This window comes from Calliopsis andreniformis, chromosome 10 (assembly GCF_051401765.1).
Source record: "Calliopsis andreniformis isolate RMS-2024a chromosome 10, iyCalAndr_principal, whole genome shotgun sequence".
Classification (NCBI taxonomy): Eukaryota; Metazoa; Arthropoda; class Insecta; order Hymenoptera; family Andrenidae; genus Calliopsis; species Calliopsis andreniformis.
The window spans coordinates 10,123,623-10,139,653 of record NC_135071.1 but is presented as its reverse complement, the minus strand read 5'-3'; the positions used below and the strand labels follow the sequence as shown (position 1 = coordinate 10,139,653).

The 16,031-nt window shown below is 36.1% G+C and overlaps 1 protein-coding gene across 1 annotated transcript; it reads left to right on the top strand.

Annotated features, from left to right (window-relative positions):
* The first annotated feature begins 10,891 nt into the window (after window positions 1–10,891).
* Window positions 10,892–15,786, top strand: LOC143185081 (cilia-and flagella-associated protein 96). The gene is made up of 5 exons (XM_076387806.1): window positions 10,892–10,961; window positions 11,029–11,219; window positions 11,412–11,682; window positions 14,070–14,506; window positions 15,558–15,786. The coding sequence occupies exons 1-4, from the start codon at window positions 10,892–10,894 to the stop codon at window positions 14,450–14,452; spliced, it is 915 nt and encodes a 304-aa protein (XP_076243921.1). The 3' UTR covers window positions 14,453–14,506; window positions 15,558–15,786.
* The last annotated feature ends 245 nt before the right edge of the window (window positions 15,787–16,031 follow it).

Below are 16,031 nucleotides of genomic sequence, written 5' to 3'. Positions count from 1 at the left end.
TGCTTCGCTAACGAAGGATCCTGCGTCTGCTATTTGACCTCTTGTAATTCATGCTTCTAACTCATCCTCCGCGGCGAACTTTTTATCGCCATCACCTTAGCAACAATTTTTACGGAAATTCTTCATTAAATTTCTGCCAGATGCAAGAAGTCTGCTGGCAGTATTTAACTTTTCGTTTATTACTCTCGTAAGTCACACTAAACTGGAACTTGTACTTTCGTAAAAGAAAGGTTCCAATGTATTTTCAATGTACCATGTATAGCAAGTGTTTTAATATTACTTTATGCAGCATCCAAATTTTCCTGTCAAGAGAAGCAGGTGTGGTTTATAGGCTTTGGCGAATTTGAAATTACTTCTCTTCTGAAATTACCTTCTTCATTTTTGGTCTTTATTTTAAACTAAAGACAGCAGAAAATTTTGCTTGCAAAAAGCATTATTTGATACATTTGCATGTTATGTACTATCAAATATAAAGTTAGAAGCTGCATATTATATGTCCACAAAATTGAGCTCCATTTGGTTCACTGTGGATTTCCATCTTGGATGATCTGGACGGACTACTATGGCTATCTAAAGTAGTATTCAAGATTTGCAATTTGACACATTAGACCAGATAGATTAAAACACAGGAAAATACATCGGCTCTCTTCCTTAATTTTGTTGCCATATAATGTATAGCTTCTGAAGACCTGATCCAATCATAAACTTGATACTTTAGCTCAAACTTAAACCAAACTCAAATTTACAAACATCTACCTCGGATGTAACCCAAGCTTCAATGTAACAAGAACCTGACTCGTTCAGAATATTATTTTATGCCAAAAAAGTTAAAAAAAAAACCTTAACTTCACTTGGAACTGGAAAGTCAAGTAAAATAACAGATTCATATTTGGTAAAGTGAACTCAAATTGAATTCAAGTAACTTGACTTATCTCACTGAGGCACAAAATACAGAAAAAAAGTACTGAACCAGAGCGTTTTCTATTAATTCGGTTCTATATCAAATTCTGTCCATTGTACCGATCGCAGTAAGTGAATTCAGGTCGTAGAGAGACAAAAAAACCCTGAGCTGATGGTATGGGATCAGCGGCGATAGTGTATCGTGGGTTTACGATGTCAGTTTTTATCATCTGCAGAGTGAAACAGTGATTAATCGACAATTAGAATCAAACAAATTCAAACCAGATACCCCCTTCAAACAATAAACTACACTGAAAGAATATAGATAGGTATCGTTAATTTAGCTGTTAGCAATTTTAACATACATACTTGTCGACTGTACTTCAAGAATATAGAAAATTTATAAACTTACATTCCTCGCATTTTTTAATTAAATATTAAAATGTACATCAACGAAACGAAATATGTAGCAAAATCAACATAAACTTTAAAATATTATTTGCAAATTATCTAGTATCTAGTATGAGTTATTTTTTAGATATAATTACTGTAGTGAACCTGATATTTTTATGTTAAAATTTGGTTTGTGACTGTCAATTGATGACCATAGTTGGTCGTAATGTTCGCGTCCACCTGTTTGTCGAAATTATAAGTATAGTTTGTCGAAGAAAGTTCTCATGCCGATTTAACCTGCTTGTCGTGACAATACAAACGAGCACGTTACAAAACGGGATAGAGCATTAAGGACATCAAAGTAAATGAGGACATTAATGAACGGTTCGTAAAACTTAGCTGTAGGATCTAGAGGGGCGGATACTCAATTTAACCAAAGTGACTGAAATTAATAAGCGTTAAAGTCATTCACGGTTGATTTAATTTCTGCCGAGTAAAGTGAACGAAAATTGTATAAAAGCAGTGTAGGTAATATTTCCAATATAATGGTCAGAAAAACCTGGATAGTGTTTACGAAAGAGATCATCCATGAAAGTAATACTGGTAAAATGTTAGAGGCTTTATGCGACGCTTTGGTGAAAACATTAGTATTCAAAGATACGCTACTGGTCAAACAAAAATTTAATATCTCTATTTACATTTATGGAAATAATTAACTGCAGATTATATTTGCTGCGTTGGCATCATTGATTTATTCTGTGAAATTCAATGCCTTTGTGTAATAGAAAGTGGAGGACATGTAGCAACGTAATCAAATAAAATAAGTACCATATTGGATACCCTTCGATTCATGGGAATATCATCTCTATTGTATTCCCGATATTTTAATTATTCTGTGTAATTAATCCTCTGCCTACAAAACCATCTAATTATTTCAAAGAGTGCATGTGTTTTCTCTATATAGAATACTATGCTGTTTCAATTATTACTTCACTCTTTTAGATTTCATTTTAATCAACACAGTAGACGAAAATTCGATGCTTTAAAGGGTTTTATTTCCTGTGATACAATTTTAATGCGTGTGTAGTATAAATACCTCTGACCAAATTTTTCAGGCATTCTAGCGTACCGTTTAGTTTCAAAAAGGAATATGTCTACTCACTATATTTGCAGAAAAATTTCACCCCCTCTTTTTTTCATCCATTTGTTCATATAATGTTACCGAGGTGGCCAAGTTGTGATTCGCCATGCACAATCATGTAAATTTGAACTTGGTACAATTTCCCACAGCTTCTAAAGTTACGGTTACCTTTTAGTCCGATTTCCCCACCCTGCTCGTATTTTCCGCGCTACGTTCCTCCATTTTTTCCCGCTGGAGCAGAAGCAAAAAGCGTGTAGTACCCTTCCGTCATAATTCGCATCGTGACGGTACGAAGCTACTATGTCGCGTCTGGAATTTCTGGACGCAGAGTTAGTTATATATCACTGCTGTCTGAATTTACAAAAAACTAAAGGGTGGGTGGTAAGTTTCCTAGAGAACTGATTCTCGTAGCACGGTAACTTGTGGCTCTTTACAGTTGCCAGAAAACAACAGCAAAACAGATGTTACCCTTCTTCCCGGAACTATTATTTAAACAGGCATTGTACCATTCACTCTTTATTAACTTAATTGTTATCCACGAGTACTAGTTTACTTGACCAACCAAGGCTCAACTAGCACAATGTTTTTCTTTGTATAAACTCGTTAGCGTTGCCATTATTTCTTCGAGCTATTAAGGTACATAAGTGTTCCGATATCTGGGCATTTAAGATGTCACATGTCCCAGTAAGGGGACAACCTAAACATGCGTGTCCTGAGATTCGAGCTGCATTCAGGTAGCTGAATATAGTATTTCTATACTATAGAAATATATTCTATATATTCTATACTGAATATAGTATTCTATGATACTATTTTTTATTTTTTAGTTGTTTTTTCCTGGGATGATATTTGGTCCCGAAACTAAAATTCATTTTGATTTTGCTATAGACTTACCAAAGCTAACAATTATCGAGCCAAAGTGTATGATACAAGCTACAATAGTATTACTAATATAATTATTGTTGAAGTTATGTGACCCATGAGATAACGAGCTTTAGTTTGCTATTCACGATACTCTAGTTCTCGTTTTAAAAAGCCAATACTTTGGTAAATGACTTTGGCGTAGATTATATACGGTCTGTTTCAAAGAGACCGTATTTAATTTTGTTTTTCTTTATGATGACATTTTGAAAACCTTATTTACTGGTTTTATAGAGCGGACTCACTTTAAACACCGAAATGCTTTTTGTGTTTTTAACTGGTCTTTTAAAAGATAACCAAATTAAGTTTCAGTTTTATAAATGTCCTCGAAATAGATGTTATTTGGTGTTGAAATAACTGATGATTCTTGAGAATTTACTGATTTTGATATCGATTTAAATAAAAGGTAGTGATAAAATACAGTTCTTTACATACAGGGTGTGACATGTATACGTTTCAATATTCTGAAAGGAGGTGGATACCTCAGTTTTATATCAAAATGTCCTATAACATAATGGCCGACCTACTTTCATTTTTCGGTAATAATGCTTTGAAGATAGCACTATGTTCTGAAATGAAGAGTAGCTTGTACGTATCAGTGAGACAAACGCATTAAAAGAGCTTGTTAACTTAGAGAATTCAATTGCTTCAGAAGGTTGTGTTTGTTTCAAAAGGCACTGAACACGTGTTAAGGCCCTCCTAGAAACAAGTCCTTCAACAGAATTTCTATTGTAAATGGTCCTTCGAAACAGAATATCGCCCCTGCCGTTTTTTATTAGATACATTAAAATTTAAGGTTCAAATGAAATAAAATTAGCATTAATATTCAGATACTGGGATATAGTTGGCTACTTGCATATTTACCTTAACTATTTTCTTCTAATTCTTGTCTTTGATGAGACAAATGGAAGTACTAGTCTACAAGTACATACCAACTGCACGCTATAAACTCGTTTCTGATATCAACTTGCTAGTTTCTAAGAAATTTTACTATCGAGCTTTTATCGTCACAAATTTGTATGACTGTCACCCTAATTTTTGATCCCTAGAAGAATCGTCGGTTCGTATTGAGTCGACATAAATGAACAATTGCCGCCAGCAGACGTGACGATACACAGACGGTTTTTAACTAAATTAGAAATTACGTCTCACGGTGTTTAATTAAATTCGGTGAATTCCGTGGCAGTGACACCGGCGACGAGTTATTGCGCCGGAGCGTAATCGCAGAAACGAGCTGGTCCAACGAAAACAAATGCGCTTGAAGCGACGAGGTCGACCGTTACGTGATTACGCGAAACAACACATTTGTTACAATGAAAAGTGCGTTTTCCGCGGGAATAGTTACGTACTTAGAGCCACGCGAAATCACTGTACAGGGGACATAGTTTTCGGGGATTTGCTGCAACTAAAAGGGAGACACGGTGCAAGGAAAATTAGAAAAGTCATCCAAGCAGAGTTAGATCTTCGAGAACATGTAATTTAATTTGTAATGGCTTTCGAAGCGTCGAAAGTATCTCTGTCCTTTAATTCATTTTTTTCGTTAAGCAGCTGAACCGAAAAATTCAGACATGCGTGAAATAATTCACTCCTCATCTCGTTAAATGATTACGCGTTCAGTAGTTATTTAATGAGACGGTGTACTTTCATTTCTATATCAGAGGGATTTATTAAGAGTTCGAATGGTAGGTTTTTATGACTTTGGCTATCGTGACACTGTATGATATCTTGACATTTTTTACACTTATTTTCACACAGTTGAATGTAATAACATGACGTTCATTAAACTTTAAATCTATTTTTATTTCGAGATAATCTATTGAGGCCCAAAGTTGTATAAATGGATCTTTATTGAGAAACGTAGATGTATACATTCTATACATTATACGATAGTCAAATTCAAAAGCATTTTATAATAATAGATACTATATATGAAACAGATCCACAGAGAAGTCTATAACTTGTCAAAAATTGGTATACTCTGGTGTTATAAATACTTCAATTTTTTCAATTTTTAAAACGTTGTAAAATCTAGATCAGAAAGGAGAAATCGTGACAAACAAAATATTCAGCTAATCTTTAAGATTTTCTTTCATAGCAGTAACATGAAGAAATCGAAGTTAATAATGTAAATTCGCTAAAAAAAATAATGAGTGAAATATTGCTACTTTGGACCTTGATGGATTATTGTCGCGATAATAAGTAAGTTCAATATAATAGCAACGTGGTATTTTGCTTCCACATCCACGAACATCATCACAATTTCGTTTCACATTAAAACGTACCTCAAAAGTCATTATTTATACATTAGTCACATAAAAGTACACCTTAATTAGAACAAGAAGTTTTCGAAATTGTTAGACTTCCTTCAGTAACCAAGCGTCGATAATTTATTGTAATTTCACACTTTAGGACAGTGTATCGAAGCACTGTACTCGATTTCGTTTTCCAGGGTAATTTGGAGCCAAGCAGGACCAACTAATTTCGCGTTTGTACGCACATACACGAAACAGTATACCTATAAAGCTGTGTGTACACGTATCGTAGTAGTCACTATGCCACCTGTCGCCCCCTTTCCGTGCATGTCCTATTACGGTGCATATAATCGGCGCAGGTCAACACGTCGACAGAGAACGTCCATTACTTCATCAAACCCCAGTCATCGTCGACGGATCTGTCCACCGCCAATTTGCCAACAATAGCGACACTGGACCGTGCATATAAACGGGTTGACACTTTGATCATCACAAACAAAACATCTTCCAACCTCTTTGCCAATTTTAGATTCGGAGGAAGACCTTCATCATTTCCCTCGAAATTCGATCGAAGTTGTTACAATTCCAAATTACCAGATGAAATACATACACATATATTGCATACAAACATTTGTGTTCTTCTGAAGTCAAGCTCTAATGTTACCTAGTTAACCTTTAACGTAATTATATTCACGTAATATAAATACAGAATGGCCAGATCTACTTGTAATGGGATGTAATCTATTATATCGCAGCATCACGGATTGTTGCGTTATACAATATCGATTACCTTGGGATGAATTACCACCCATTATACAATGCTGTTATACTGAAAATAGTAAAAAGCCAAAGGATTACTTTACAAACTGTATTAAATTGATGTGCAACTTAACGAAACAGGGACATATGAAGCATTCAATTTTCAGTGTACTCATTCCTCAGAAATAAAGATCGATAGGAGGTTCATCAAGGTTCATCCTTGCCCGTCGATTCTTGCTTCCCTCAAATAGCAGTTGAACAAATTTTTAAGACTGTTTTGGTCGAGGGAGCATGGGCCATGGCTCGCTGGGCGTTCCAGATGGCACAAAGTTCGAGAGAGAAAGTCAGTAGCCCGGAGGTTGGTGATCTTCGGTCAAGTAAACCCACGGGTCGGTTTAATCGCGCCGTTTAATCGCGGCAGGTGGACCGCGGGATTAATTATTTAAAGCCCCTTAGGCTAACGTCGAATTAATGGACACAGCACCGCAATGCCACCACGGCATCGATAATTCTGCAGTTCTGTGGCTTCTCCCATTGGTCCTGGGACGCGTGCCACTCGTAGAACATAGGCAGCCAACCCTGGTACTTCAGTTACTACGTTGGTGTTCGACCTGCTTGACGATTAGTTTATCTAGCAACTTCAGGAACCTTGTTGAAGTTAGCTGGATTTCGATTTTGATTGTCCCGCGTTGACAGAGATGTTTGGAGGCGAACGTGACTGACTAATGAACAAAGCTTACGTGTTCGATGACCTTATTTATCTTATTATTCTGATTTAAAACATTGTTCACTTTTTCAATCGACAGTTTTTAAATATCTTTAACTTCGATTGTAATTTTTTGCGATAGAAGAGCCTCAATTTTACAAATTAAATTTTTACCCTCGTGAAGATAATATTCGATGTTGATGCAGTGAATGTGCTGCTTCTGCCCGTTGGGGCGGAGAGAAGGAAAAAGTGCTTGGGCGATATTCCTGGGCTTGGGATTCATTCAATTAATTATTTTTCTGATTAAATTTTTTATTACATGAGGCGATAGCTTGCGTAGCGACAGTGCGTTATAATTAAAATCGTTTTAGATCGGTCACAATCCACGTGGAACACAAATGTTTTTGTTCCAGTTTAACTCGCGGTGCTCGACGAAACTTTAAGCTTTCTTAGGAAACTGTTCTTAAGGGAAATCGCTATGCCACGATGGCGTTGCCTAAGTAAGTAAAGGAAATCCCGCGACAGTGTGGGTATTCCTGTGATGTGGTTGAAATCTGATGTAACTAATTCTGAATTAAGGGACATAACATGATTCTACGTTGATTAGAGAATAATTGAATGTAAGGTAAGGGCTCGTAATATGAAACATTGCAAGGAATTTCATCGACAATTATATAAATTAGAAATTACTTCCTTATAGATAAAAAGTTAGTCTTTCAAAAATAATTTGTGAAGCAAGCCAAATAGAATTTTTCGGTAAAATTACATTAAAATTGTTAGTTCTGTATCGCTTATCATTGTATACATTTGTTTTCAGTTACTCTAAAATATTTCATTGTTTACCTTGTCTTTATCTTTTACCTTAATTTTTAGTTTCCTGTTGAAATACATATACAATACATCGTGTAGTTTCATTATTAGAAGTTTATTATACTTTTTTTTATAGTTTGCCTACTATATTATTGTTTAATTATTAGAAGTTTATTGTACTACTATATTATAATATGTTATCTATATAATTGGAAGCATTTTTATTTGTGAAAATGTTTAAAATGAAGAATGTATTGCTGAAGGCGTATCATTTTATATTTCTAACATATAAAAGACGTAAAACTACAATAAATTTCCGAAATTGAAAAATATTTATTTATTTGCATCTAATATTTATTTGTGATTTAAAAATGAAGTTTTCTGGGCTTCCTGCAAACATTTCTTATAAGATATCACTTTCTGAAACTCCTGGACTTCATTCTTGTTAGTTTCTTTACTATAATTTTAAATCTGAATTTTTTCACACTTCACCAATTCAATATAATTATGCATTAGTTTTCATAGAAAACACAAATTTCTCTATTTGTAACAATCTTTTAAAATTAAAGGTTCCATATTACCAATGTTTGCTCAACTGTAACATTATGGGCTACACTCTAGATGGTAAAATAGGACGAAAACTCTCAAGTGAGAAAATTGCGATTGAAGATTCCTTTCTGAATTATCAGTTCTTGAAAATGCTTACTTGCACGCCAAACGTGTCTGACGGGTTGATCTCTTCTACTGGCAGCATGTAATAGGCGGAAAGAATCTACTTACTTCTATTCTTTGACCAAACGACTCACGCATCAGCCTGATGGAGAAGCGTTGGGATCCTTTCCATTTGCAAATTAAATGGCCACGTTCTTGATTTCAATCCGTGAAACCCAATCTCAGCTTTTCCATTGTACCGTGATTTAAGCCCAGCAACTAGGCGTTTAATCTTAATCGATCTCTCGGAAGCCAAATATATATCTGCGTCCTTTTCTCATTTTGCTGGGTCCTTCTCCATTCCTGCTCTCCCCCATCTTGGCTTCCTTTCAGGAGGACCGTCCCCTTCCACTTCCTTTTTCCGACACCTTCCTCGATCTCTCAGCTTCGTCTCCTCGTTCTCTGTTTGGTCTTACTTCATGCCTCTCTCTCTCTGTCTCTCTCTCTCTCTGTTTCACTTTCTATCTTCCTAGCCTCTTCATCTTTCTTTGGTCGCTTTAAAGCTGGGCGTCCCGTTTTGCCGTCTTATCTTAATGGTTCGCCCCGGCAATCGAAAGTTTAGTTATTATCGCGGCCGTTGTCGCTCCGGTTCGCGAGCTGCGAGATCCCATGAAAATATGGGAGTAGATAGGATACAGGAAATTGCAGGCACAACGCATACCAACTGGCGATCCTGAAAAGTTGATCATGACTTAGAATACTAACCAAGAATATTTCTTTTGAACTTTTGAACAGTTATGATCTTTTAAATCCCAGCTTTATGACAATGAACTATGAGCTATCACAGTTCTGATATTGAACTGGACTCTGTTATTACGTTTCATACGTTTAGATCTTGTGATGGATGCCAGGACAAGTAATCTGTGGTACTAACAATGAGATGCATAGAAAACTCAATTATACAGTGATATCGACACGCTTTTGTTATGTACTTTATAAAGGCCTACTTGAGACCCAGCTGATAGCAGCGTTATATAAGATTAATGGAACTCGTTTTGTTGATCTTAGGAAGAGTCCCTTGATTCTAGTTCTCTCAAATGAGGCTAAGACAGTGGCAACCACAATGTAAATAGTCTTTCGACTTCAGAACTTGCAATTAAGTTCTCATTGGTGCATGTTGAGTTTAGGAATTTCACGTTAGATTTTTAAAGGACTTTTAAAATTAAAATTCACGAAAACACAGTGTAGATCGGTACTTTTTTCTCGCAGTGGTTTGAAGTTTTCTCTGCTTTCTTGTCTAGTGATCACTCGTTCCGTACACTTACTCAAAACTTGAAGTAATAATCCAGAATCCAGCTGCCTTCGTGCACGTACCATCGTAACTCTGGCCAGGTTTTACCCTGTGCCTTCCATTTTCCGCTTAGCGCTGTAATTTCGTTACAACCTAATGCGTCTCGTACATTTCAGCCACAGATGTAAACATATCCTCTCTTTAGCCGACATAGCTTTGCCATTACACGCGTTTGTCGAGGACACGAGTGTAGTTGGTGAGCCTTAGTTAGCTCTGAGAGATCTAAATTATATCTACTACTGTGCATGCTGTTTTTTTTTTTAATTGTCAGTTATGATACACGCAACTGAACCTTCTTTGATCTTCATAGTCGCAAGATGTAGAGTCTTGGAAATGCTGGGTTTAGAAATAACAGTATTTCTAGTTCCCAGAGTGAAGTTTGCTAGTGCAGATTTCAAACCGTTGATATGAGTCTTTTGAAACTGAAAACTTGGATCGTTGTTTCCCCTTGCTCAATAGTTGATACATTTCTGACAGACTTGCAGTGTGATTTCAAGTTCGTAATTCTCCCGAAATTTCGAGAAGATTCACAGGTTCCACAAAATCAGGTTGGAAGACTGCATCCCCGAAATTCAGCTGACAAATCAGTAGACGGAAGTGTTCGAACATTTTCTATCATTAATGAATTGTCCTTAATGAGTAGATATTAGTAAACGTCTACTAACAATCAGTGCAGTAACAGAGGAAACATTTCATTATCGCCTTGTTTGTACCGTTTACTTACTTTCTCATGGTTTATAGGTCAAACGCTACTCATATACGCCTGAGAATTAAAACAATTATTCTTTATTTAAATGTGGTTTAAAGTAACGATTCTTCTTTCGAAGAAAATTTCACTCATGCTTCGCTGGGTAGTTCTTTCTGAAGTTAGCTTTACTTTTTAAAACAGAACACGTTCTCCTAGAAACTGAAGGAACTGACGCGACCTACTCCATTTAGAGATCAGCTAAAATTACAGGTTATTTGATGAAATAAAATAACGGGAGGTCCTTTCGACAAATAGAACTATGAGGAGAAGGTGGATAGACTTGCACGCTTTGGGCAAACAATTTGGAAAAAGGGATCTCGATCGAGTTGGTAAAGCACACATTGGTCGTTGGAACTTCTCGTTTCATACTTGTACATTCACCTCCCCCTCTTCAAGGGTTCTTTACCGATCCATCCCCGGCACCCTTCGACGAGTACCATGGAATTCCTGTAAAGTTTCGGGAAGGTATCGAGAAAGGGCGTCAAATGCTTCCTGGTCCACCGAGCAACTTGTTCGAAGAGAAATTTGTTCGAATTTTCCACGGTGAAGCTTTAACGGAACCATTCCGCGTAGAAGCTCAGGAAAGGGTATTTAATTATCCACTCACGTTGTCATAATTCTTCTTCCTTTATCGTAAGGAATTTTGCCATTTGGAATCATGTTAAAGACTTAGAGGAACTACTTTATTTTTTCCATGAATTTCCTCGACTCAAACGAGGAGAGAGTAGCTTCGCAGCAATAATTAGTACAGTAGATTTAATTCTTCCGCCATTTTGTAGATAGAACGTGAGAAAGCGAAAATCGGGGGTACTTTATTGCCACCTGCGCCATCGAAGAAGCATGCAACCCCTGGCGATTACTACGGCTGTTTCGAGAAGGTGACTCATTTTAGTCCTGCGGAGAGGAAAAAGAGGAAACGTAGACCTGAGTTACCGAATGTGAAGATCAAACCTAATCCTCTTGGAGGACCTGGATACGCAGACATTACCATCAACCCTTTCCCAAAGTATTCTCACGAGCCTTATGATCGGAGGAGAAGATACAGAACCAGTAAAATATCTATCCTTCAAATTCAGAAGTCTATTTCCCATTTTTGTATAGGGAGATCTTATGTTTTAACTTTTTCTAATACTTCGTCTCTAAGCAGTACAGTAGAGCCGCGATGAATTAGTTTCATATGAGACTCCAACTTGAAGTACTTACCCTTGTAATGGTTCATTTTATTATTTTCCATGAACTATTGCTAAATCATAATTCAAATTTCAGACGATGTGTTACTGCAGTCTTGGTACCATTATGACGGATATATGTTATTTTAAATAGACTAAGCATAAATGAAAAGTCGTTAGATCAAGGTTCTACTGTATCTCTTCTCTATGTATAGTAGTTCTCAGCTCTTCTTGATTTGTTTCACTGCAGTTCCTATCTCAAACTGCTTTGCGAATGAATATACATGGTACACTGAAAATCGTAGTACAAGCTGAAAAGGGTGGATTTTTCGAGTGAAAAGAAGTCAGAAATGTAGAATTACGACTTTTTATGCAAAGGTTCGGTACCGAGACTTCTTCATACTTAGCTACACTGTTCACATGTAATTCTAACAAGCATAATTATGACTTGATATGGATCGAATGAATGCACTAAACGTGTATGATCATTTATTTAGTTGAACTGGAAATTGTAGAAATTTTGTTTCGTTTTGTTGCAAAGAAAATGTTTTAAGCTTTTACTTCGTCACACGCCTGTATGATGTGATATCTTAATTCAACTATTTTTATTATATTTTTATTACTTTTAGCATAAAACAGCTCTTCAGTGTTTACCTATAATTAAAAATCATGTTTTACACAGGATATACATATATTCGGCGTTCTTGCAGGCTACATTACTTTCTCTTCACGTTTAATGCAACCGTTCTGTTGCTTGTTTAATAAATTGGTAATTTCTCTAAATACATAAAATGGAGTTTCTCGAAAAGAAGAAAATATTTTTCTGAAAAATGAAGACTTGTATTAATTATTGTTATTCTACATATTCGGTTTGTTTTTTCATCAGAAATCACCCCCTCTCGATTTGTACCACAATTTTCAGTATACTTTGTATTAAACTATCCTTTACTTTAATTCCTTTCGTTATACTTTTCTGGTTAAAGTAGATGTACACGATAGTGACGAAGAGAAAGTTTGTATAACGGGGTGTAATGTGAACGATGTCTGGAGTCTCGGTGTCAAGGACTCCAGAAAACCAAGAAAATGAAATTTCGCTGCTCTTGGCCAGCTTTTTTTTCTGCATAGAAACAAACTTTCCCTGGACTGATGTCAAAGAGAGTAGACATTATAAAGAGAAGTTAGCTAAAATGGTTACTTTCGTCGTGGCTGCCGCGAGGCTTTTGTGTTTATTAAACACGGCTGTTTCCTTGCGTGTTAAGTTAAATAACTGTTTCTCTGCAATCAAGGCCACATGTTTTTCTTAATGTGTATTACGGTGACAGGAAATTCTTTCTTTTTCGTAGTTGTTTTCGTTAATTTCTTTTAAAAATTCTCGGATGGCAGATGGTCCGACAAACGCGGCAGAGATGGTCAGCGGGTTAATTCTGATTCATAGTACATTGTTTTTTATATTTGTTTCTCAGCAAACTTTTATATAAACTTTTTACTGCTCTCATTTATGTTTGAGAGGATTAAGTAATTACTTTTTTCTTAAAAAACGAAAGAGCATTACAAATATAATGAGTATACATACAGATACATAAAAGTAAATGAATATTTTCAAAGATTTGAGATGAGAGATACTTATTGATATTATTGTATGCAATTTATGCAGAATGTAGTTCTCTTAATAATTACATACGTCTCTATATCCATCTTTATGATTATATTCTCTAAATAAAAGTCAATATCAATTCCAACAGCTCGGAAATTTATTGGAGACCCATTTCTTCATTTTACGTGCAATGGCCGATGTGCATAATGTGATTATTTCCGTCATTAACCCGTTCGATTCATTTCACGATATTTTATACTGAAAAATACATACTGTACTCTTAATAATTTGGACTGTGGAGTCAGAAAACAATACTAATTATATTTTCGTTTGCTTCATTATATTCAATTTATCAGAATATAGAGGAATATTTGTTTGATGTAATGTACGTGCTGTATGGGCTGATATAAAGAATTTTTATCTGTAATTTTAAAATCTATAACAGAATTAGTAATGTTGCTTCATTTTGTAAAAGTATTCACAGTGTAAACACAGACAATAATATATTTTAAAGTAGTCACATCTCACGATATTTAAACTTCTGCAAGTTAATCCTTCTCAAGCATCAAATATTTCCCCTCATACTTTTTCTCCACTCAGAACATATAAAATATAGACTAAAGGATTAACTGAGACTGTATCTAATAGTTTCTATTTGCACTCGTATGCAACAGAAAAAGGAGTGGGTCGATTCCTGAACGCCAGCGCGCCGCTGGATTATTTCCCGCCAAATCCTTACGAAGAGAAATCTCCTGGACCCACCTACGTACGGCCGATCGAGGTCACGCCGAAAATGATAGGACCTGGTCGACTTTATGTTCCGTTCCCCAAGAAGCCTGGTGGAAGTCACGCTGGTTGCTTCGACAAATTTCCTGATTACGTCGAGGATTTCTATGGCAAGGAGGAGAAAGAGGAAAAAATACAGGGTGTGATTATCTCTGGTGGCCCACCTTTGCGCACCAAATACACCAATAGCATCATACACCAAGTCACCGACGTGGCCTGCAACGCTACCAATTATTTACATTATCGAGAACAAGTCTACCCTTTGGAGTAGCGACTGTCTTCAGTTTGGAACACCTTTTTGGAGGATGACTGGCGGTCCAAACGGGTAAGATTTACTGAAAAGTGAATGCATGTGATTATACAGTTGAAGTAGATATACTTCGGACTGTTTCTTTTAAGAAACTGAGATAGACTGATTTTCTTCATGGTTTCTTCAGCTGAGGGAAGTGTTCCTGGAAAAAAGGAGAGGTGTACTCCTAAGGAAACGTTTAGTCAATGTGTTACGCACAACCTCTATAGAAAATACACAGATTATTGAAGTATCTAGATGTCGTACCAAAAGATTGTGGATAGAAATACACAGCTCGGAAATTCAGTGTTAACACTTGCTGTAATTCTTCAGTTTAGTGACTTTTCCCAGTGTTGGTTCTTCGATTTCAGCTTTTATTTTGAAAGCTTTATTTTACTAATAAAACAAAAACTCAACTAGGGCAGCTGAAAAAGTTAATATACTTTTTGTTATTTTATTAAAAAACGTCAAATTTAAAAACTTTGAACAATTATATATTGAACAATTATATATTACCAGATTGAATTAAACAAATTTCTATGACCATGAAAAATGTCGTCAGGATAAACATTTTGAATAACTTTTGCCTATACGTATAATTGCCGCTTATCTTTAGTTTCCGAGATATTAGCAAAAGGCTTTGTTGGGTGTGTAGTTAACGCTGGCTGATGTTAATACCTCTTGTAATTTCGGTGGTTCAAGCAAAATTTGAATTAAGGAGATTGAGTCAATTAGTGTCTACCATTATAATTTCAGTCGTCGAAGGGATGCTTTATATTTCATTCCTGCATTCCAAACACTATCCAATGTTACTTGGATAGATAATTGGAAGTGTTAACCATGTCATTTTATTTCAGTCACCAGATTTAGTATTTTTCCGAGCTCCCCTGATTGATTACCTCGTTTAGTGACGAAATAAAGTTCTCACAAAAAACCGGAGTCAAATAGCCAGAATCGGGAAAAGTCACTAAACTGCAAAATTGCCACATCTGAAAGCATGGCTCATAAAGTGAGGCTTAAATAGTATCGATCAGTAAGGACTTATTATATCATAGTTCTGAATTTTAGTAGTTTATGTTTTCCACAGCTACCGTGTCTGTGTCGTCGTGAAAGGAACATATTAAAGCAATTTCGAAGAGGGAAGAAGGCAGTGGAGTTAGAAACATAAATACAGAATACACGCCTACTTGACGTGCACGGCCACTTCAAAGAGAGTCACACCGAACTTACTAATGAAATTCTAATGTTCCTTGTCGCGGAGTCCACTCCTGATGGTCGCAATTAGACGTCCCTGCAAATATCGCGTACGATAGGGTCGTTGCGCCACTTAAAAGCTCGCAACGCTGCTAAAGTCATTTGTATTTCACAGATGGGAAAACAAGGCCACGTAATTAACGGGTTGTTTTGCTCACAGGGGAAAAACCACTGATTTCCCGGCCGACAAATGACAAAATTCCAGGTACTAGCAAAAACACCTAGACATGTTCTAAACTGGAAGCGAAACAAATTACGTTGATCCTTGGAATCCTCGCAGGACAAGTATTCTTTAGTCTTTTTCTTT

What these genes read in the sequence shown, in the direction of transcription:
- LOC143185081 (XM_076387806.1), top strand. Translation starts at nt 10,892, where the DNA reads ATGAGGAGAAGGTGGATAGACTTGCACGCTTTGGGCAAACAATTTGGA. An exon ending in GCGTAGAAGCTCAGGAAAGG is followed by an intron (nt 11,220 to 11,411) that starts GTATTTAATTAT and finishes GCCATTTTGTAG; the next exon opens with ATAGAACGTGAGAAAGCGAA. An exon ending in GAGGAGAAGATACAGAACCA is followed by an intron (nt 11,683 to 14,069) that starts GTAAAATATCTA and finishes CGTATGCAACAG; the next exon opens with AAAAAGGAGTGGGTCGATTC.